The sequence below is a fragment of the Lynx canadensis genome, chromosome C1 (assembly GCF_007474595.2).
Source record: "Lynx canadensis isolate LIC74 chromosome C1, mLynCan4.pri.v2, whole genome shotgun sequence".
Taxonomy (NCBI): Eukaryota; Metazoa; Chordata; class Mammalia; order Carnivora; family Felidae; genus Lynx; species Lynx canadensis.
The window spans coordinates 218,259,678-218,282,075 of NC_044310.1; the positions used below are offsets into that span (position 1 = coordinate 218,259,678).

Below are 22,398 nucleotides of genomic sequence, written 5' to 3' on the forward strand. Positions count from 1 at the left end.
CAGTCTCCAGGAAGCAGACACCCTGGAGTAGGAAGGGGTGATGTTTAAATATTTAAGGCCCAGGGACGCCCGCATGGCCCAGCCAGTTACGCGTCCGGCTCTTGATCTCGGCTCAGATCATGGTCGTGAGGTTCCTGAGTTCGAATCCCACTGCTTGGGATTGTCTCTATATGTGCCCCTCTCTCTCTGCCCCTCCCCTGCTCACGTGCTGTGTTTCTCTCTCAAAATAAGTAAATAAACTTTAAAAATCAAAAAATAAATATTTAAGGAAGGCCCGACACTGAGAACAGACCCAGCCCTCAGCACCTGGCCCCTGCACGGGCACCACCAGCACAGAGACCTCACGTAAAGGCAGGACCAGAGAATATCTAAGAGCAAACCACACCTGCCCCACCCCCAGCCCCATATAGTGGTCTCCAAAGGTTGGGGGGGGCCGCCTCCCACGGCCCCCCAGGGCCCAGCCTGCTGCAAGGTGCCAGGCAGGCCAGTCGAGAGGGAGGGCTTTATCGGCTGCAGCTAGGTATCCCATTTGGGGTCTATGCTTGGAGACGGCTGCTCCCGGCCGGAAGCCACAGTGTCCCCGGGGCCCAGGTGGCCCGGTGTCAGAGGCATCAAGGAAGAGCAACCGTCACAAGCAAGAGTCACGGGAAGACGCTCGTTCCTTTCAAAGAAGACGAAGGAGCCCCCATCCCAGCGCACAGCCGCTCGCTGGAAATTGTCTTCCTCTGACTCTCCGCTCCTCCCCTCGCTCCGCTCCAGCTATCCTCCCTCCCTCCTCCTCCAGGCCACCACTGGGCCCTCCAGGCTCGCCCCCCAGTTTCCATCCCCTACCTAGACAGGGAGGCGACAGCGGGTCGGAGGGCAGGGCGAGCCTCAGGTGGGGCCAGACAGTCCTCGGCAGGCCTGGGAGAAGAGGGTGAGTCGGTCTTGCTTTTTGTCCCACTACGTGACAACAGAAGGGTCCAAGGAGGTGAGGGAACCCCGAGTTCAGAGGGACCGGAGGAGCCCTGAGCCCAGCCAGTCGGTGCGGCTGAGAACGGCGGCCACAGCGGGGACTTCCTTCAAATGAAACGCTCTACACGAGCCCAAGAAGTCGACCAGATGAGCCAAGAGTCCGAGCCTCCTTCATACAAACATAAAATAACTCAGGCCGCAAAGCCGAGAACAGATTTCCTTTCAATCTTTTCATTCTGGAAATTCTAAACCCACAAAAGAGGGTGGGATCAGAACTTGCCCGTCTAGGGGTGCCTGGGTGGCTCAGTCAGTTAAGTGTCTGACTTCGGCTCAGGTCATGATCTCGCGGTCCGTGAGTTCGAGCCCCGTGTCAGGCTCTGTGGTGACAGCTCAGAGCCTGGAGCCTGTTTCAGATTCTGTGTCTCCCTCTCTCTCTGACCCTCCCCCGTTCATGCTGTGTCTCTGTCTCAAAAATAAATAAACGTTAAAAAAAAAATTAAAAAAAAAAAAAAAAAGAACTTACCCATCTGGGCGCTGTTCCTTCCTCAGCCCCTCCCCCTGCCACTGGGTTATTTAAGAGCAAACCAGAGATAGCACATTGTTTTATTCAGAAATAATAAAGAAAAGGAAAAGAGAAAGAAACGAAGAAGGAAGGAAGGAAGGAAGGAAGGAAGGAAGGAAAGAAAGAAGAAGGAAGGAAGGAAAGAAAGAAAAAGGAAAGAAAGGAAAGGAAAGGAAGGAAGGAAGGAAGGAAGAAAGAAGGAAAGAAGGAAGGAAAGGAAAGGAAAGGAGAGAAAGAAAGAAAGAAAAAAAAAAGAAAGAAGAAGGAAGGAAGGAAAGAAAGAAAAAGGAAGGAAAGGAAAGGGAAAGAAAGAAAGAAAGAAGAAAGAAAGAAAGAAAGAAAGAAAGAAAGAAAGAAAGAAAAGAAAAATTCTTTAGCAAACGTCTCCAAGAGATGAGGACTCCCTTTGTTTGTTGTTTTTTTTTTTTTTTATCACAGCCTCAAACCGTCATCACAACTAAAAATAATTCATAGTAAGGTCGTGCCGTCACCTCACGTCCAGCCTGCTGATGCCATCCCGCGTCCCCTTCCCTGACTACAGTGTAATCGCTAAACAAGGGCCACGCACTGTAGGTTTGCCTCTTGAGGCTCTTAATCCATAAACAGTGCAGAAATATACTCCGTCCAGGAAATCTAGGATAATGCTTGACCTCCCCCACAACTTTACCATAAATGCTTATTTTATAATAGCTCAGAATGATTTTAGATTCCTAGAACAATTGAGACATGAATACAGAGAATCCCCACAGACTCACATCCGTTTTCCCCTATCGTTAGCAACTTAATTCGCATGGTGTATTGGTCACAATTAATGAACCAAAGTTGATGCAGTATTACTAAACAAAGTCCATACTTCATTCAGATCTCCTTAGTTTTTTACTTAATGTCTTTTTTCTGCTCCAGAATTACCTCCAAGATATCACACGACATTAAAAAAAATTTTTTTAATGTTTATTTTTGAGAGAGAGAGAGAGCATGAGCGGGGGAGACACAGAATCCGAAGTAGGCTCCAGGCTGTCAGCACAGAGCCCAACTTGAGGCTCGAACCCACGGACCATGAGATCATGACCTGAGCCGAAATCAGATGCTTAACAGACTGAGCCACCGGGGTGTCCCCTCACACTACATTTGGTCTTCGTATCTCCTTAGGTTCTTCAGCTGGGACGGTCCCCCCCTCCCCTGTTTTTTTGTTTGTTTGTTTGTCTGTTTTGAGAGAGAGAGAGAGAGAGAGAGAGAGAATATCTTAAGCAGGCTCCACTCCCAGCGAGGAGCCCAGTTTGGGGCTTGACCTCACACCTGTGAGATCACAACCTGAGCTAAAATCATGAGTCGGATGCTTAACTTGACTGAGCAACCAGGTGCCCCACCCCCACCGATTTAAAAAATAAAACCTCAGAATAAAGAGCTGGTGTCCTAGCAGCTTCCAAAGGAGAGCAATGATTGTTTAGCATATTTTTTGTCTTACTATATCACGGTCTTTATGCTTTGAATGGTGCGAATCATACTTACTTGCTTTTTTAATTGAGGTAAAAAAATACATAACATAGAACTTACCCTCCTAACCATCTCTAAGCGTGGTGGTGGAAACTATATGTACACTGTTGTACGGCAGATCTCTGGGTTCTGATCTCTCAAAACTGAAACTCCGTCCCCATCGAACGTCTCTCCACTCCCCCTCCCTCAGCCCCTGGCACCTGTCTTGCTACTTTCTGTCCCTAGGAGCGTGACTGACTACTCTAGGAATGTCATATGAGTGGAATCATACAGTATTTATCCTTTTGTGACTGGCTTGTTTGACTCAGCAGGATGTCCTCAAGTTTCACCCATGTTGTAGCACAAGACAGAATTTCCTTCCCTTTTAAGACTAATAGTCCGGTGTGTGGATGGACCACATCGCTTCTATTTGTGCATCCCCCAGTGGGCACTTGGGTTGCTTTTACCTCTCGGCTACTGTGAACAATGCTGCAGCGGAAGTGGGTGTGCAAATAGCTCTTCAAGACCTTGCTTTCTACTCTGATTACCCTTAACAATATTAAACCAACCTTGCATTCCTGGAGCAAACTCCACCTGATCATGATACATTATCTCTCTTATATGTAGCTGAATTTCATTTGCTAACATTTTGTATAGTGCTGGCACACTGGCTCTCGAAGTTGTCTGCACCCTGGGAATCTCCAGGACGGGTTTAGAATATCCTAACGCCTGGGCTCCACTCGCCCAGTCGTCCTGGCTTAATTGGCTCTAGTTGGGGCCTCCAAGTACCAGGACTTTTTAAAAACACCCCAGGTGATTCTAATATACAATTTCAAGAACTGTCTGTGCGAATAGCATTAGCTGAGCTCACCTAGGAAGAATTCATAGAGACGATGCTTCTCACCGAGGTGATTTGAACATGGGAAGGAGCGGGATTTCTGGCGAGGGAGAGGGCTAGACGTGGCTAGGCCGCCAGAACGGAGCAGAGAGGAGGGGCTCCCGCCGGCAGCAAGCGGTCCCCCGTGGCAGGCCTTGCAGCCTCTCTGCAGTTTCCACGCTGCATCAGGAGGCTGCTACGGGATCGGGATCTCGAGAGGAGGGCACACTGCAGGAAGTTGCCATAAGAGGGGGTGTGGTCTGGGGCTTTGGTGTCGAGGTTGAGAAGGAAACCACAGAAGACAGGTGTAAATGAGGTTCCCTCAAGGTTTAGGAAAGTGATTATAACTCCCTGGTAGTTCTCTACCTAACGTCGAGTTGCTGCTAATTCAAGAAGGGAGCTTCCTGAGTATTGCAGGAGTCCCTAAAGGCATTCTGAGCATGACCGCCTCGGTCGACTTCCTGCGCCTGTCAGACCCTCTGATGTGTACCCGTTCGCTCTCCTTCATTCAGATACTCGCTCATCCAACACATAGTGATTGAGCAGCTGCTTAGCACGTGACCAAGGAGTACTTGGTTCCCTGATTGGGCACCACAGGGCAGCACCCTCTGTGGCGGGTGTTGGAAATTTCAGGGCTGTTTTTGGTTGGTCCAGTGATCGAGGTGCATTGTGGTGGAGGGGACACTAGGGGATCTGCTATTCACCGGGCAGTCCTGCACAAAATGACAGAAGGTCTCACGCCCCACACAATTCCCCAATGGCTCTGACATGCATGTAGGTGGCAAACCTGTTTATAATTACTTGGGCTTTGAACCCAGCTCAAGTACATGTAATTATCTAAGCTCAGAATCTAAATACACACACACCCCAACATTTCTCAGTTTTAGTACACATAAGACCTTTCCAAGAATGGTCCCACTGTGTGTGTTGAGGGAAGATAGTATTTTGTCTTATTTAGCACTTTAGTAAGAACTACTCACTGTCTGGGAACATGGCATCACTGATGTTTGAGTCTCCGCAGTTTGAAGTGTAACTGTAAGATCAGTTATTCTACATGTGGGTACATCGGAGGATGGTTTTTAAAATGCCTGTAATCATGGTGCTCATTCAACTATAAAATGAGACTTTCAAAGATGTGTACTTAACTCGTTTAATTAATGAGAAAACAAGTAATTTATATAGCCAGTAATAAATGTTTCACAGGTAAGGAATGATGGAGTGAATTTACAAATACACAGATGCAAAACCAGTCAGTATGGACAGGGAAATAGTCAGCTGCGTTCCACTGGACACATTTTGTGTTTTGCCTTTCTCTGGACAAGAGTCATTTATAATATGAACTTTTTTTTTTTTTTTTTTTTACAGCTTGCAGAGTAGTTGGCTCTAAGGCAGTGAATGAAAGGCAGAAATAACCACCAGAGTGTCCTAAGCAGGACACTCAGTAATCTGTTTTGTCCGTGTCAATGCTTTTCTCAATTTTTCACGATACTGACATCAGACTTTGTCTTCGGTGCATTCGTGCCCAAACATTCACACAGCAAAATGCATGTCTTTTAAATTATAAATTATTTTTCTTTTCTCCTATATATTAGAGTGTAGTAGCAATTTTTAAAATATATATTAATTATTATTAATAGAATGTCACTAATGATTATTAATAAATACTTATAAAATATAAATATAGTAATTATTAGGGGCGCCTGGGTGGCTCAGTCGGTTGAGCAGCCAACTTTGGCTCAGGTCATGATCTCATGGTTCATGGGTTCCAGCCCCACGTCGGGCTCTGTGCTGACAGCTCAGAGTCTGGAGCCTGCTTCAGGTTCTGTGTCTCCCTCTCTCTCTGCCCCTTCCCTGCTTGTGCTGTCTCTCTCTAAAGTAAATAAACATTAAAAATTTTTCAAAAATGTATAATAATTATTACACGTGCAAGCAAATTGCATTATATTTAGAGTTCATGTTAGAATAGTGAATGGGGTATCAGAAAATGTTTGTAATAAAAGGGGGGCATTGGGACTGATGGCATGGGGGACTCTGGGCTAACTTCTCCTCGAGGTCTCTTCCAGCCCTGCACTGTCCTGTGATGTTCCTCTGTCTAGGGTGCCTATGAAGATCGTGGGGTCTTAGTGCCATTACTGTGAATCCAGCTGTACGACCTTGGGGAGGCTTCTTGTCCTTCTCCGTGCCTCATGTCCTCTTGTGTAATGGCAGGCACAGTAACAAACTTCACAGGATGACATTGGGACTGAATCAATGGTCCACATGTCACTCCAGAATGGTGCCTGGTGCCATGAGGCACGTGGGAAGGACTTGCCTCCCCATCTCTTGGGCAAAGCCTTCTCCATGTAGTGAGCACGATGGTCCCTGGCAACCCCCAGCTCCCTACGGATGGACTTGAGCTTTTCAAGGTACAGCCTAGAGGCCAGTAGCAAGAAGGAAGGGAGCAAGAAAGTTTGCAGGGTGTCGATGAGGCTAGAATGCAATGGGGTCACCATTTTTAATGTGTTCTCTTTCTGCGGTTTAAAAAAAACTGTCTGACGTTACTGTTTTCCATTCAGTCAAGGAATAAAGGCTTAAAGTTATCCACAAATTTACCATTTTGTCATCTTCATTCTTTCTGGCTTCTCCAGCCTTCCATATAGGATCCCTTTCCCTCAGTCTGAAGCCGATGCCTCAGATGTTCTGTTAGTGTGGGTTTGTTGCAGGCCAATTCTTTGTTTTGTTTTGTTTGTTTGCCTGGAAACATCTTTATCCCATTGTCAGTATTGAAGAATAGTTTTGCTGGGTATAGAATTGTAGCTTCATCTTTTCAGCTTATTTCTTTCACCGCTTTGAAAATGTCATTCATTCATTGCCTGTGGTTTCTACAAAGAAGTCAGCTGAGAGGGGCCATGGTTTTGAAGATAATCATTCTTTCTCTTGTCGCTTTTAAGGTTTTTCACTTTGTCTTTGGTTTTCTGCAATTTCAGTATGACCAGAGTTGGAATGCTTTTTATTTCTCTCACTTGGGATTGCTTGAGCATCTTGAATTTGTGCTTTGGTGCTTCCAGAAGTCCCGTAAAATTCCCAGCCATTATCGCTTCAGTGACTTGTGCACCCATTCTCTTTCTCATCTCTTTCTGGGATTATTATTACACATATTTTATTTGTTTAAAAAATTTTAAGGTTTATTTATTTATTTTGAGAGAGAGAGAGAGAGAGAGAGAGAGCAGGGGAAGGGCAAGAGAGAGGGGGAGAGAATCCCAAGCAGGCTTCATGCCGTCAGCATGAAGGCCATTGCAGGGATCAAAGTCACAAACTGTGAGATCATGACTTGAGCCAAAACCAAGAGTCAGACGCTCGACCAACTGAGCCACTCAGGTGCCCCACACATATTTTAGGCCTTCTTATGTCTGCTGGTGTTTTTGTTCACATCTTTTTGTCTGTCTGTGCTGTGTCTGCCCAATTTTCTGTTTACTAATCCTACAGCTTTGATTTTTAACTTGGTTATTGTTTCCATGTTCCTTACCTACTGATACTCATTTCTCAAATCTACCACGTCGCTTTTCATAGTTTATAATTCCATGCCTACATTTTCAAGCTTGATTTTTATTCCCTTGAAATTAGGAAGCACAGTTGTGTTCTATCTATTGGGCTCCCAGGTCTTTGTGGGTCTATCTCCTTGCCGGTTGGATCTTCTAGTTCTGGTTCTGGTGTCTTATTTCTTTGTGCTCCTGATCTTGTCTGACTGTATGCTGGAACTTATATTTGAAAAATAATTCGTAGGAGTCATGTGAGGCCTTGGGTGATATCTTACTTCCCTCTGCCTGTTGGACACACATGGGAATTGTAAGCCCAGGATCTCAGGCCACATTCCAGGCTCGAGGTTCCTTGGACCGCCAAGTGACGGGAAGCAGAGGGCTGGCTGACTTCTGGTTTACCTCTTCTATGAGGGTCAAGTCCTCATCTTTGGAAGACTGTGAGCTTTGGCTGGCCTCCCTAGTCCCACGAGGCTGCCAAAGATAACCGTTTCTCCTGTGTCAGCATGCTCTTAGGGCAAAAACAGTTCTTCTTTTTTTCATTTTTAAAGTTTACTTACTTGTTTTGAGAGAGAGAGTACAAGTGGAGGAGGGCCAGAGGGAGAGGGAGAGAGAATCCCAAGCGGGCTCCACACGGACAGCATGGAGCCCGGTGCAGGGCTCAAACTCACGCACCGTGAGATCATGACCTGAGCCAAAACAAGAGTCCGTGCTTAACTGACTGAGCCCCCCCCCCCCTCAGGTGCCCAGGGGCAAAGACAGCTCTGAGTGGTGGGTTCATCCCTCCGGATATTCCCTGGTTCCTAGTTACCCACGTGATGCTTTAGGAAGGCGGCTTCTACATTTAGTCCATGTTTTACATTGTCCTCGGGGACTTGTTTCTCTGCTCCCTGATGGGATCCGTCCACCCGCCTGTTCCGCTGCTGGCACAGCCACCTCACAGATTTGCAGACTTAAACCTCGGTCATTCTGGAATCACCCACCCCTGTTCACCAATCTGGCAGTAATCGGCCATCATTCCGTTTTCCTGTTTCTAAGCATGAGAATGATACACACCTCTGAGCGCTGCTGTGGAAACGGACACCGGTTCTGCATTTAGAGCCCGGGGCACGGACTACGAGGGCAGGGCCGAGCCCCCATGCTGGCCGTACCGCCTGCTCACCGGCTGAGCCCTTGGCCGGTTCCTTACTGCGGGTGCCTCGGTTTCTGTCCGGGACGAGGGCGTGCTGCTGCCCGGTGGGGTGCGGGGGTTCAAGCCCTGTCCTCGCAGTGAATGGCGGCAGGGCCTTGGGCAAGTCCCTCGGCTGTCGGCGGCCTCGGTTTCCCACCTGTGAGGTGGGGCGGGCACGGCGCCCTCTCTCCGTCGCACCTGGTGAGCGCCGTGGGCGCAGGCGGGTAGCCCAGCGGTCGCTCGTGTGCCCCCTCCCTGCAGTGCTGCCGGACGCTGGTCTCCCACCACGTGGACCCCTCCCTGCGGGACAAAGATGGGTGCACGGCAGCCGACCTGGCCGACTACCACGGACACCGGGACTGCGCCCGCTTCCTGCAGGAGGCCGCCCGGCCGGTAAGCTCCACGGTCCCCGTCCGTCCCCGGGGGCCGGGGTGACGGGACCCCTGCCGCCCTGATGGCCGAGTTAGAGACAAAGCTCATTGCGGACGCCATGCTGTTCCCAGGAGAAGGGGCCTGGCCGGGACCGAGCCAGCGCCGCAAGTCGGCTGGCCGGGGGCCGGGGCCGGGGCCGGGGCCGGGCAGCCACAAGGGCTGTGACGGGGCCGTGATGGGCCATGGCAGGGATCATGGCAGGGGCCGCGAGAGAGGTTGGGACTGGGACTGTGACTGGGGCTGTGACCGCAGCTGTGATAAGGACCATGACTGGGGTCATGACAGGGCTGTGACAGGGGCCGGGACTGGGGCTCCCACCGGGGCTGTGACGGGTCGGGACAGGGGCCAGGGCTATGGCCGAGACCAGGGCTGGGCTTGTGGCTGGACCTTGGCCGGGACTCCTGTGGGGTGACGTTGTCAGACTGAGGATACCCTGGGGCGGGAGCAGGGCCCTGGGTCCTTGGTGAGGTGCCAGCCCCGTGGCCGTCCTGAAGGCAGAAGGCAGCAGGTTCCAGCCCCGTGCCCCCATCTCGGCGTGGCCCTCGTGGCTCCATTTCCCCATCCGTGGGACAAGGATCCCACGCATCCTGCTGGGCCAGCCCCGCGCACACGGCAGGCCACCACAAGCGCGCGCTGAATGAAGAGTGGGTGGGGCCGGGCACACAGGTGGCTTGGAGTCAGCGGTGTGGTCCGCATGGAGCCTGGTACCCCGGGTCCCTCCCGCCCATCCCTCCCGCCTTCCAGGCCCAAGGCAGTTGCTATGACAGATTAGTCCCCACCTGCCACAGCTCTTGCCACTTCCCTTTAGTGGCCGCCCTTTCGGAAGGTGTCCCTGGGACCACCTGGCCCCATTTCCGGGTGAGAGCCTGAGGTCCACCGGGGAAGCTGCCCCCGCCCCCCAAAGCCAGGTCTCCCTGTGGCACTGCTGCTGTGCCTCTTTTTCCCTCAGGAGCATCTGGGACCAACTGAGGCAGAGCTGCAGGCCTCCCTGGCCCTGGGCCTGTGGGACAGTCCTCACCCGGCCCCTGCCAGGAGCCTCTTGTCACCGCCACCTGAAACCCACACCCAGGCTCGCTGCGGTTCGGGGCAGCGGTTCGGGTGCCCTGGGGCACATGGCGGTGCCCTGCTGTTGTGGTTTGAGAAACGAGAACTTACTGCTTGAAGTAATTTACTTGCGGAATGATGTATGTATGTTGCCTTTGGGCTCGCGTTCGAGGAGTTGGTCGGGCTCGGCAGGTTCCCGGTGTAGTGGGCGGAGCTTCCCAGGCCACAAGCCAGGAGTGTCCCGGCCCTCAGGGACCCTCGCAGCCCCTGTGTGGTCCCTGTGTGGTTCCTGGGCCAACCTGGAAGGTGGGATCAGGAGGTGGGGTGGGCGCTGCTCGGCTGCCGGGGAGCAGGTCCCGCCTGGCCTCAGGGTGGGGTCCCCGGCCCGTCCCCAGCCTGTCGGGGCAGCGACCCTGACCTCAGCTTTCCATCCCCAGGTGTCAGCACACCCGCCAGGACCCCTGGCCTCTTTGCCCAGCTCTTTTGGGGGCCGGGGGTTCTGGTGTCTCCTGACTCCCCGGGCCGTGGAGAACCGGCCCGTCCCAAGCTGCTGGGGGGGTTTTGCTGCCCTGGCCGTCTCCCAGGTATCACCATAGGATTCGAGACAGAATTCTGGTCTCTGGGGGCTCCCCCAACCAGCCTGGGCCGACCGTGTGCCCCCCCCCCCACCCCGGGCTCACTGCTGTGTCTGCGGGGAGCTGGGGGAGCCCGTGTGGGACTCGGGGTGAGGACCGGAGCCTCCCTTCTGCCTCGCTGAGCGCCCAGGGCAGCAGGCCAGTCCCTCGCCTGTGGCTGGCATGGCCCCCTTCCCAGGCCGCCTGCCTCGCGCTCGCAGGCTTGGCCCCACGGGAGGGCAGGGTGTCAGCTGTGGGCCCCGGGGCCCGGGAGCGGGGGCTGTGCGCCTAATGCAATATTGATGGGAACGCAATATCCACAGGCGGCCGTGCCGGCCTCTTCCTGTGCTGGGCTCAGGAGAGGCAAAAGCTGTTGTCTTCCGCACCACAGGACAGCCTGCGCTGGCCCCGGGGAGGTCGTGGGTCTCCAGAGACGTGGCCCGGGGGACAAGACCGGGCTGGTGGTGGCGAGGCAGGCCCTGCCCACGGCTCAGGGAGGCCAGGCCCCACCTCAGCCTGGGCCAGGTCTGTCTGCCCCCCTGGCTCTCAGGCACCGCTCTGCACAGTGAGGGGTTGGGCCCCTCTGACCTGGGAGGGGCAGGGGCTCCAGGGGCGGCAGCTGCAGGGCCGGGTGTGAGTGAGGTCCTGGTCAGGTGGTGGCACTGATGAACAGCGGCCTCAGGGGGCGAGCACGGCCCTCCAGGAGGGGAGGGGCGCGCCCCCTAGCACCTTCCAGAGCATCCGGACTGTCCTGTTCACCCCCAGCCCGGTACTCCCTCCCTCCGGGGTTGGGGTGGCTCCTTCTGGCTGGGTAGCACTGGCGAGTTCTGAGCATCTCCGAGCCTCAGTTTTCCCATCTGTAAAACAGGGTTGAAGAGCCTTGTGAAGGCAGAGGAGATGCACGGTGGGGGCTAAGTCCCTCCCCTAGGTCCAGAAGGACTCTAGGACCCTCTCCTTTCGGCTGGGGAAACTGAGGCCCAGAGAGGGCAAGGGACTCCCTCGGACAGCCTCCTCTCCAGGGAGAGGTGGGGCCTGGCTGTGCGGCCAGTAACTGAATCTCAGCCATGGTGACCGGTGTCCGGCACCCATCTGTGGGTCATGATTTTCTCCGCCCGGGTGGCATTACAGGCCTGTAACCCTGCTCGCCACAGCTGTCCTCTATGTATAATGCATGGCGGGCACAGCATTGCTCAAATCTCACCGAAAACAGGAAAAGACAGCAGGCCGCGGGAAGGGCGCCAGCCCAGGCCCAGATGTCTGCCGGCCTCCGGCCAGTTGCCCGGTTCGGGGACAGTCTTGTCCTGCCAGCAGGACACAGAGGTCGGGACCCAGTATCTGTGCTCCTTCGGCTCCGGGCAGCTTCGCTTAGTCAGGATGCCGGTTTTCCCGCCACCTGGGAAGCTGCACAGCGGACCCGGTTAGAACTCGGGGTGAGCGCCTCTCCAGGGTAACCACGGGGATCAGGTCCGAGCCCTACCGGTGCCGGGTCCTGCCAGGCGCCCCCCGTAACTCCTCATCTTCCTGACTTATAGGCGAGGAAACCGAGGCCCAGGGAGTGGCTCCCCAGCGCTTCTCATTGGTGAGGGGCAGAGCAGGATTCAGCCCCGAGGTCTCCCAGGCTGTAGGTGCCACTCTGGGGCCAAGTCCATTTCCCTGGGCCTCAAACCAACTGCCGGCCTCTTTCGTCTCCCCCTGCCCGAGAGGCCACTGTGGCCCGAGCTGAGTCCGCAGTCCTCCAGGGGGTGGGGAGATTTGTGCCCCCCACCCCTGAGAGCGGAGGGGCCGAGGGCTCCCAGGCAGGGGCAGGGGCCCGGGCAGCAGGGGGACCCTGTGGTGCGGGCGCCCCCGGGGCTCGGCCGTCCTCTGTCAGACCACAGGGCCAGGCTCTCTAGCTGTGCCACAGGGTCTGGGGTCTGACTCAACCCTGCCTGAAGGTCGTGAGCCAGCAAACATTTGTGTCGTGGATGCTGGAAGACGGCACAAGAGTCCCGGGTCCAATGCACCTTGCGGACAGCAAGCATCATGTTTTATTGGGTCCCAGCGTGATGTGATATGGGCCCAGATGGCTACCGGGCACACAGGAGGTGGGGGAAGGATGGTGGAGCCTGGGGGACCCCCACTTTATTTGGGAGCAACAAGGTTCCTCTGGGTCTGTCCCTACAAATGCAGCCAGAACTTGCATCCGTGGAAGGAGTGCGAGAGACCCAGCCGGCGCCAGCCCCCCCACCCGCCCCCCGAGGCCCACCCATCTGCCTCCTCCTCTACTGCTGATGCCCCTGGACCAAAGGAGCAGTGATCCGAGGGCCTCCCGGAGCAAGGACTAGGGGCTCAAATAAGATTCTGATCCCAGCTCTCCCGCATCCCAGCTCTGGGGCCTTGAGGAAGCCCCTTGCCCTCTCTGATCCTGTCTCCTCGTCTGTTCCCCGGGGGGGGCTGTGGGAGAGGGGTTCTGTACCAGAGGATCCCTCTGTCTGACCCAGGGATCTCAGTCCCGCCCGCATCCCCGGAGGGTCTGCTCCCCTGCACCGTGGAGGGTTAAGGTGCATGGTAAGGGATCCCACAGCCACCCCAAGCCCGCCTGGCCACCCGATACCTCCGCCTTCAAATATTAATGCCACACCTCCTGCTCTCCCCGGGGCGGCAGCTGCCACAGGTCCTGACAGCCCCAGGACGGCTGCAGCTCCCCGTGCGCAGCCCGGCCCCTGTCTCTGCGGGTCCTCCCGGGCTGGGGGCCGGCGGACGCACCCCAGCCCACCGGGGCTCGCGGGATCTCCACACGGATTCCCGCGAGGACTGAGGTGTGAGGTGCGTGGTGGCCGGGCAGACGGGGTTTCAGGCTGTGTCCCTTTCCAGTGGCCACAGTGGGCCGCGGGGCCTGGACAGGAGAGCAGTGGAGCGTCCGGAGACACTCGGGTGCGGGTCAGGGGTTCTCCTGAGGGCACCGCCGAGCCGGGGTCAGTCAGTGCCTCCTCGCAGGGAGGTGGGATCAGGATGTGAGCAAGGGGACACTCAGAGTGACCCAGGGGTTTGTCCAGCAGGACCAGCTGTATCACATGCAGGGCCAGCGCACGACGAATTTGGGGCCGCTTATTCAAAAATGATTAAGAAATTTATTTTTTGATTTAAACAAATTTCTTAACATTTATTTTTGAGAGACAGAGAATGAGCAGAGGCGGGGGGCAGAGAGAGAGGGAGACACAGAATCCGAGGCAGGCTCCGGGCTCCGAGCTGTCGGCACAGAGCCCGAGGTGGGGCTCGAACCCACAGACCGTGAGATCATGACCGCAGCCGAAGTCGGACACTCAGCCGAATGAGCCCCCCAGGCGCCCCCAAAATGATTAAGGATTTTAAGACAGAGACAGCAGAGCATCAAACGGCGCTGCGACATGGGCCACACCCTCCAGACACCCTCCGGCCACAGGCCACACATCCCACGTGGGGCTGTTTTGAACCATGTCCTCTGTCCTGCTCGGGGCTCTCTGCGGCCCCAACCTGGAGGCGTGTCCAGCCTCCGCTGCCCGCGGAAGGAGGGGTGAGGAGCTCCAGTCTGACGGCCGGGGTGGGGTGCTGAGGGGGGTGCGGCTGTGGTCCGACTGGCTGGAGACGCGAGCCGGGGCAATCAGGTGTCAGAAGGGCCTCCGTGACGCGGCCCAGGGCCCCGAGGTCTGCCGTCCAAGAGACGGCGTCTGCCGGACTTCAACTTTGATCTTTAAACCAAAAAGCGATTTCTCTGCTGCCGAAGGAGGGACACGCAGGGGGCAAGGAGGTGAGCACTGTCCCCCTGCTGGCACCCCTGTGCTGTTAGAGTGGCCTGCATGCCCCGTGTCTCCTGCTGGCTAGTCAGCTGGCCCAGAAGTCTTGGCTTCCGTCAGTCGGTCCCAAAAGCTGAGGCTGCTCAGGGCTGAGCTGGGGAGAGAGCTCCAGGTCAAAGGCTCTTTCGGCTGCCACCTGTCAGTGCTGGAGGCGGGGGAGGTGGCCCGAGGCAGCTCTGTGCCTTGCCCTGGACATGGGGCAGGCTATGGGGGTGAGTTTGGGGTGCCCCTGCAGTGCCGGGCCTGGGTTTCCCCAACCACCAAGCTCCATGGAGCTGAACTCGGTGATCTCTGTTTCCAAGTGGCCTTGGGGAGGGGGTGGCCTGGGCACTACACCACTGCTCTGAGGTGAGGCCCCAGCCCCACAGCCCCTGCTTGTGGCTCTGAGAAGTGTTCCAAGTGCCTCTCGGTTTCCCTCTGTGCCCGTTGGTGGGGACTCTGCTCTCCTCTCAGAGGGGGGTGCCCTCGAGGCACTTTGTCTCAGCACGGAAGTCCCGGACGGTCAGGGAGGGGGGTTGCATGTACATGAGCGTGTATGTGTGGGCGCGCATATATGTGTGTATGTGCGTGTGTGTGCATGTGGGTTGTGTACACGCGTGTGTGCGTGCACGTGTATACACACGCATGTGTGAGTGTGTGCACGTGTGCACGGGTGCAGGTGTGTGCACGCATGTCTCACAAGGCCAGAGAGAGGTAAGCACAGGCTGGACACCCGGCCCTGACCCAGCACCTGGAGCTGCCGCGTTAAGCTGGTTCCAGAGAAAGGCTGAGCCAGGCCTTTAGATGGGGGGGCTCACCTGCCGGTGGTGGTGGCCACATGCGGGGGCACGGTGAGTGACGGCACTGAGACAAGTACATGGGGAGCGCGAGGAGTCCTGGTCACCAGGCACGGAGGGGTGGGCAGACACGGGAGGACAGAACCTCAGTCCTGCGCACTTCACCCTCTCCGAGCCCCGTTCCGAGATACACATGCCCTCCTCCCCCGCCAGGGAGACTGGGCCACGGCCAGCCTGCCGGACGCCCCCTCCACCCCACCAGTCATGCGGCGGCCCAAGCCAGGGCTCACTGGGGCCTCCTGCTGACCAGGTCCGTGTCCACCCCCAGGTGCCACTCCTGATGACGCCACCGCCACCACCGTTTCCCCCTCCTCCACTGTCAGCTGCCAGGCGCGCCCCGGAGGATGGCACGAGGGGCTCGGGTTTCAGGAGCCCCACCTGTGAGTACACGTCTCCAGGGGAGACTGGCCTGGACCACAGGCGCGGGGAGTGGGCGTTGCTGGCCCCGCCTCTGAGGTCCTTTGAGGGGGGGGCTGGGAGAGAAGTGGACTCCAGGCAGCCGGGCCCACAAGACCTCCAGGACACAGTTGGGGTCATCCCTCCCACCACCCAGCCCCCAGCTTCTCCCAAATTTCCATTACTGTCTGGGTTGCTTCTTTAAAGGGAGGATCAACATTTTCCATAATGGACACTTACAATTAACTGGCCCCCTGCGCAGCCCTCTGGGGTCCCTCTGTGAGCTCTGAGCCCCCAGGGCCCGGACGTCCTGCCTGTGTGACGTTGGGCAGCCTCATTCCCTCCCTGGGCCTTGGCTTGTCCGGAGAGAGGTAAATCTCAAAGGTCAGGTCACCGGGGCCCAGGCCGCTTCTGGATCTGCTGCTGTTGGTTGGAGCCCCCGGCAGGTGGGATGTCCACGGACTGGCAGGGGCAGGCCGCTGACTGTTAGGGAATTAGGGCCGTTCTACCAAAAATTGAAACGGAGGGGCGCCTGGGTAGCTCAGTCGGTTAAGCGCCTGACTTCAGCTCAGGTCACGATCTCACAGTCTGTGGGTTCAAGCCTCGTGTCGGGCTCTGTGCTGACAGCTCAGAGCCTGGAGCCTGCTTCGGACGTGTGTCTCCCTCTCTGCCTCTCCTCTGCTCATGCTCTCTCTCTCTCTCTCTCTCAAAAATAAATATACATTAAAAAAAATTGAGGGGCGCCTGGGTGGCGCAGTCGGTTAAGCGTCCGACTTCAGCCAGGTCACGATCTCGCGGTCCGTGAGTTCGAGCCCCGCGTCAGGCTCTGGGCTGATGGCTCAGAGCCTGGAGCCTGTTTCCGGTTCTGTGTCTCCCTCTCTCTGCCCCTCCCCCGTTCATGCTCTGTCTCTCTCTGTCCCAAAAATAAATAAACGTTGAAAAAAAAAATTAAAAAAAAAAAATTGAAATGGAACACGAAAAATCTCAGCAGACCCCACATTTGTGAGGGTTAGCACCATTTCGTGGAGTGGGTTGTGGTTATACAGTCCCACAGAGGAGTGTGTGCGTGTGTGCATGTGTGCGTGTGTGTGTGTGTGGTGCAGGACCTGTTTCTCGCTCAGGGTGTGGCCCTGGTGTGCGTGTTGGCATGCTTTGGGAGGGGCTGCCTTAGGTCCCCAGACCACCCTGTGCCCTCCCCGGCTCCTTCCAGGGGCGGGTGAGGGGCTAAAATTCAGGTTCTCCAACTGGCCAGGCTTGGAAAGCCCCACAGGCGCCCGCAGAGGTCCAGCACCCCGGGTCCCCAGGCGCTTTGTTGGGGGCTGGCTGCAACTTTGGCTGCAAGTCTAGCAGTCCTTCAGGAATACCAGCTCTGCCCTAGACCCAGGGTTCTCTACCCCCCACCCCTGCCTTCTCGGGAAGCCCCTTGACTCTGCTTCCCTTCGCCCCGCAGTAGAGTCTCCCAGCCCAGCCTGGCCTGACCAGCATGACCCACCTCCGCCGAGGGAGCAGATAACCTGCGCAGCGCCCCCAAGGGTCACCACCAACGCCACCGCCGTCCCCGCGGTACGCCTCCTGCCTCCTCGTCCCTCTCCCAAGGCCCCCCAGCCAACCCCCCAAGCTCACCTGGCCTCTCATCAGTATTCTGTGTGGCCCAGCCAGGTCACTTCCGGGGCAGAGATGCAGTTGTCCATGGCGGCGGGGGGTGGGCCTGGAGTCTACTGCCCTCCTCCTCAGGGGCTCCCACCCAGCCCAGGACCCACTGGAGGAGGCCAGCTCCTCTCTCTCCTTTTTTTTCTGGGCCTGAGGCCTTTATAAATCCAACCCACCCCTTCCTTGAAAGGGTGCCAGGAACTCTCAGCCCCTGAAATGTCCGGTGCAAGTTTGGGAAATGCTGCATGGTGCTGTCCCTCTTGGAGAGTTATAGGGCACACAGCATTTTAAAGGCTCTGACAAGTCCTGCAGTTCAGAGTTGGCCACCAGACTTTCCCTATGTAACTGCTCTCCAAATGAGTTTGCCTATCCACATGGCAACCTCTTCTGCCATATATAGAACAAGGGAAGAATCTCGGGGTTGCTTCTCTCAGTCAGAGATCGCCCCACTCACATACCTGGATCCCACAGAACACCAGGGGTCCCTGCCCTCAGAAGCCAACGCTTACCAGGCTGGGTGTCCCCACCCTTCTCTGGCCTGTCCCCACCCCCTCCTCCCTGGGCCTTGCTCACCCCATGTGGCCCTCCCCACCGGTCCCGGGGCAGGGGGGTAGGTCCCCTCAGGGACTTGAGTGACCTACCCGAGTCTGCACAGGGAGAGGAGATGGCGGCGGGGGACGCCCCGGACTGCCTGGCCGCGCTGCACCTGGACAGGCTGCCCTCAGGCGACCTCGATTGGCTGGTGCCCACGCAGGACGAGCGCGGCCGACCCATCCCAGAGTGGAAGCGGCAGGTGATGGTGCGGAAGCTGCAAGCCTGCCTGGGCGCAGACCCCGAATCCCAGGCCCAGGTGGGGCCCCGTGGGGCGGGGCGGGGCGTGAGAGGGGGCGGGGCGGGGCGGGGCAGGGGGCGGGGACCTGCCGGAGAGGGGTGGGGCGGGGCGGGGCCAAGGGGTAGAGAGTGGAGGCGGGGCAGAAGGCTCCGTCCTGGCAGGTGCACGCGGAAGGTGCGGGGCCCGAGCCCTCACCTCGACCGGGCGCCCCACTGCGTGCCCCTCTGTGGCCCCAGCTTCCTCCTCTGCCAGACGATGAAGTTGAACCAGATCAGGGAGCTGGGAACTTCTTCACCTGGTTAGAGGTGTTATTTCCACGTGTTCTTTTATGTAACCATTTTTATCCCACCTCTACCTCGTGTCAGGCCGTGTTCTAGGCAGTGAGGGAGACCAGCCCTGCGCTCCCAGCCCTCACGTTCCAGCAGGGAAGACAGGGTGGTTGGGCACCTGATGGGGTGTGGGGGGCAGGGAGGGTGATTCCACGTGTCATGGAGAGAAGCAGAGCAGGGGGAAGGGGAGTGACGATTCCATACGGGTGCTCAGGGGCAGCCTGTCTGGGGAGGTGGCCTTGAGCAGGGGCCAGAAAGAAAGGAGAGAGGAGCCCTGCGAGAATTTGGGACAAGTGATTCTAAGCAGAGAGAAAATAAGTGCAAAGGTCCTGAGGCATGAGTGGGCAGCCCAGGGACCAGGAGGAGGCTGGTCCCTCTGAGTGCAGTGAATGAGGTGTGACGGACAGAGGTGAGGTCAGAGAGGGAACGGGCGGGCGGATGTTACAGGACTGCTCAGTGTCAGGCCTTTGGGGAGCCTTTGGGAATCTGAGCAGAGTAGCGGGCTCCCCCTAGCTGTCGTGTGCACAGTAGCTCCAGTCTTAACCCTGGAGGGATCCGGTTTTGTCTGCTTCGTCCGGCGCAGGCTCTGCTCCGCGCTCTGGGCCCGCTGGGCCCGGCAATCAGAACTCAGTCGTGCAGAGCACTGCCCGGGGCCAGACAGCCCCAGGCCTCTGGGCAAAAGCAGGTGGTGGTTCAGGCCCCTCACCTGCGAAATGGGGCTCCTCCCCCAGGGGGTCCTGAGCTGTAATCGGGCTGGCACCGAGCCCAGAGGGGGCCAGCTCGGGGTCCCTGTCCCACAGGCCTTGAGCGCCGGGGGGAGGGGAGGGCAGCCAGCAGGAGAGCCCAGAGCAGAGAGCCAGAAGCAGCCACCCAACCGCAGAAGGTTCCGGAGCTTGGCGGGAGGGGCGGGGAGGGGTCTGAGGAGAGAGAGCCTTTGGATTGAACGCTGAGGAGATGAGATTAGGATGTGGGCGTGGCAGAGCAGAGCAGAGGTACCCCGTTCTGAGGGCAAAGACGGGGCGCCCAGGGGGCAGAGTGGCTGCCCGGAGCCTCAGACTCGGGACTGGGGCCGGCCAGCCTCCCGGTTTATTCTAAGTCCGGCCGAGGGCCAGCTGGAGTTGAGGGGCTGGGCCGGGGTCCGTGGCAGCACCGGGGGCCAGCCCACCCTCGGGGGCAACGTGCCCTCTGCCGGCTGGGCTCGGGGCGCTGCTGACCCGGCCTCCCCGCCTCCAGGGCGACAGCGGGAGCGAGGGCCCCGCGGAGCAGGCGGCCTGGCGGTACTCGCAGACGCACCAGGCCATCCTGGGCCCCTTTGGGGAGCTGCTGACGGAGGACGACCTGGTCTACCTGGAGAAGCAGATCGCCGACCTGCAGCTGCGCCGCCGCTGCCAGGAGTACGAGAGCGAGCTGGGCCGCCTGGCGGCCGAGCTGCAGGCCTTGCTGCCCGCGCCCCTGGTCAGCATCACCGTCCACAGCCGCTTCCTGCCCCGGGCGCCCGGCCCCGAGGGTGAGGAGGCTCCCGCCCCCGCGGCGGAGCCCAAGGGCCCCTCGGGGGCTTCGGAGGCGGAGCGCGGCGAGCAGCCCCTGCCCTTCTGGTGCAGCCACGTCGCCCGGCTGGTGCGCAGCATGTCCCTGCTGCTGAAGGGCATGAACGGGCTGGTGCAGGGCGAGGGGAGGCCCCCGCGGGAGACCCACGCCGAGGCCCCCGCCGGCCCCCCGAGAAGCGAGGCGCAGCGCGAGATCCAGCAGTGCGGCGTGTCCGTGCGATCACTGCGCGGCAACTTCGAGTCCGCTCCGGGCCCGTCCTGCGCCCCAAACCCGGGCCCCTGCGAGCCGGGGGCCCCGCCCGGGCGGTGCCCGAGAGGCTGCTGGCCCGCAGCCCCGCAGCCCCGCAGCAGCCCCGCGGGAGGGGCGCCCGCGCCGGGGGACGCAGAGGAGGCCAGCGACTCGGGCATCGGCTGCGAGGAGGCCCCGTCGGAGGCGGGGGCCGCGCCCGGCGCCCACCTGGCCAGCCTCCGCAAGGAGCGCATCGTGATGTTCTTCCTGAGCCACTGGAAGAAGTCGGCCTACGCGCCGGCCCTCAAGGCCGCGGCCTGCAGGACCCTGGAGGCCGGCCGCGCCGCGCCGCCGCCGGCTCGGGAGGCGGCGGCGGGGGGCCCTGGGCTGCCGCCCCCACCGCCCAGCGAGGGCCCCCGGCTCGGCCACCTGTGGCAGCAGCGCCACGTCATCGCCCGCCTGCTGGGCAACTGGAAGGCCATCATGGCGCACGTGCCGGCCCGGCAGCTGCGGCGGCTGAGCCGGCGGCCCCGTGGGCCCCTGTCCCCCGAGCAGTTCCTGCCCCACGTGGACGGGGCGCCCGTGCCCTACGGCGGCCTCACGCTGGACCTCTTCATGCTGGGCTACTTCCGGCTCCTGGAGTGCGAGCTGCCGGCCGAGGAGCGCAAGATGCGCCACCTGCTGTGTTTCGAGGTCTTCGAGCATCTGGGCGCCCACGGCTGGGACGCGGTGCGCGCCTTCCACAAGGCCGTGACCGACGAGGTGGCCGCCGGCCGCCGCGCCTGGACCGACGGCTTCGAGGACATCAAAGCCCGCTTCTTCGGCTCCAGCCGAGGTCCCGCCTGGGACGCGGAGCCCGGCCGCAAGTCGGGGCTGACGCCCCTGGGGCCCCTGCCCCCCGCCGCCGCCGCCAGCAGCAGCGCCGAGCCCCCCGCGCAGAGGCCGGGGTCCGGCTGCCAGCGGGGCAGCTTCAACAGCGAGGACATCTGTGGCTACATCGACCGCAGTTTCGCCTTCTGGAAGGAGAAAGAAGCCGAGATGTTCAGCTTTGGAGAGTGAGACCGGCCGGCAGCCTGCCTCTGGGAGTGGGGCGTGGGAAGGGGTTCTGGCTCTCCCTGCTCGTTCCTTTGCCCCCCACCTGGTGGCCGGGTGGGCCCCGAGGCCGGGCTGGCCGACACTCCACACGACACTCACTCGGTGTGCCGATGGCCTCGTCCAGTCCCACCCCTGCCGGGTTCCACCCCCGCTATGCGACTCAGTTTCAGTTTCAGTTTCAGAATCCTCACCAGGGACCGAGGAGCCCTCTCTGCCTCCCAGCCGGCCCTGAGTTTAGAGGCCTTGCCCTCCAGCCCCAGGCCGTCTGCCCGGGTGTCCTCCGGGCCCCTGGGATGCTGGCCCGGGTTTCCCCGCGGGCTCTCCTTCCAGGGCTGAGTCGCCTGCTGTCACGCCCCTCCGCATCTCCAGCACCGGTGGCTCCGGCCACATCCACAGCCTTTGTCTGCCTCCTGCCGACCTTGGGCCGTGCCTTTTCACCTCCCCAGGCCTCTGTCTCCATCCGTGAGATGACGGAGCTGGGGGTTGGAGAGAACGGGATTCGATGGGCCAGCGGCTTTCCCGTCAGGCCTTCCCGAATTCTCTGGGTCAGAGACAAGGCCCACGCCGGTCAGTACGGCCCCGCTGACAGACTCGTGTTCTGCTGCTGTGCCCTGCTCCCCCCGGGGCGCTCCAGAGGACCCGGGCCCCGAAAGGAAGCCTCCCTTGGGCCTCCTGTCCTCTCCTCCAGCTGACCAGCCGCCCTGGCCACACGGCCCAAGGCAGCGGCAGGGTCCCCCCTGTAGGCTCTGGGGAGCAGGGACATAAGGAATTTTTCGCAGAGAACCAGTGTCTGAAAGGGACTCTGGGCACAGGCGGCTGTCACCCCACCCTCAGATGTGCGCTGTTAGATCAGAGAACATACAGATGGAAGGTTCCGAGGCACAGCCACTTCCTGTGTGCCCCCCCCCCCCGTGTCACCCGCACCCTCCTCCCTCAGAGGACAGCCCAGGTGCTGCAGGGTGTTGAGTGAACATGGCACCAGGGGCTCTAGGGACAAGCCCCGAATGGCTGGCCGCGGATGTGACTTGGC

The 22,398-nt window shown here is 58.7% G+C and overlaps 1 protein-coding gene across 2 annotated transcripts in view; it reads left to right on the forward strand.

Annotated features, from left to right (window-relative positions):
* The window catches only part of ESPNL (espin like), a 28,704-nt gene extending 6,306 nt beyond the window's left edge, over window positions 1-22,398 (forward strand). Inside the window, exons 5-10 of one of the 2 annotated variants that reach the window (XM_030327810.1) lie at window positions 8,814-8,945; window positions 15,559-15,652; window positions 15,985-16,002; window positions 17,137-17,249; window positions 17,992-18,186; window positions 19,731-22,398. In XM_030327810.1, the coding sequence (XP_030183670.1) occupies window positions 8,814-8,945; window positions 15,559-15,652; window positions 15,985-16,002; window positions 17,137-17,249; window positions 17,992-18,186; window positions 19,731-21,332 (2,154 nt within the window). In that variant the 3' untranslated portion in view covers window positions 21,333-22,398. Of the gene's footprint in view, window positions 1-8,813; window positions 8,946-15,558; window positions 15,671-15,984; window positions 16,003-17,136; window positions 17,250-17,991; window positions 18,187-19,730 lie in introns of both variants that reach the window. The other variant, XM_030327809.1, reaches the window with a different exon arrangement.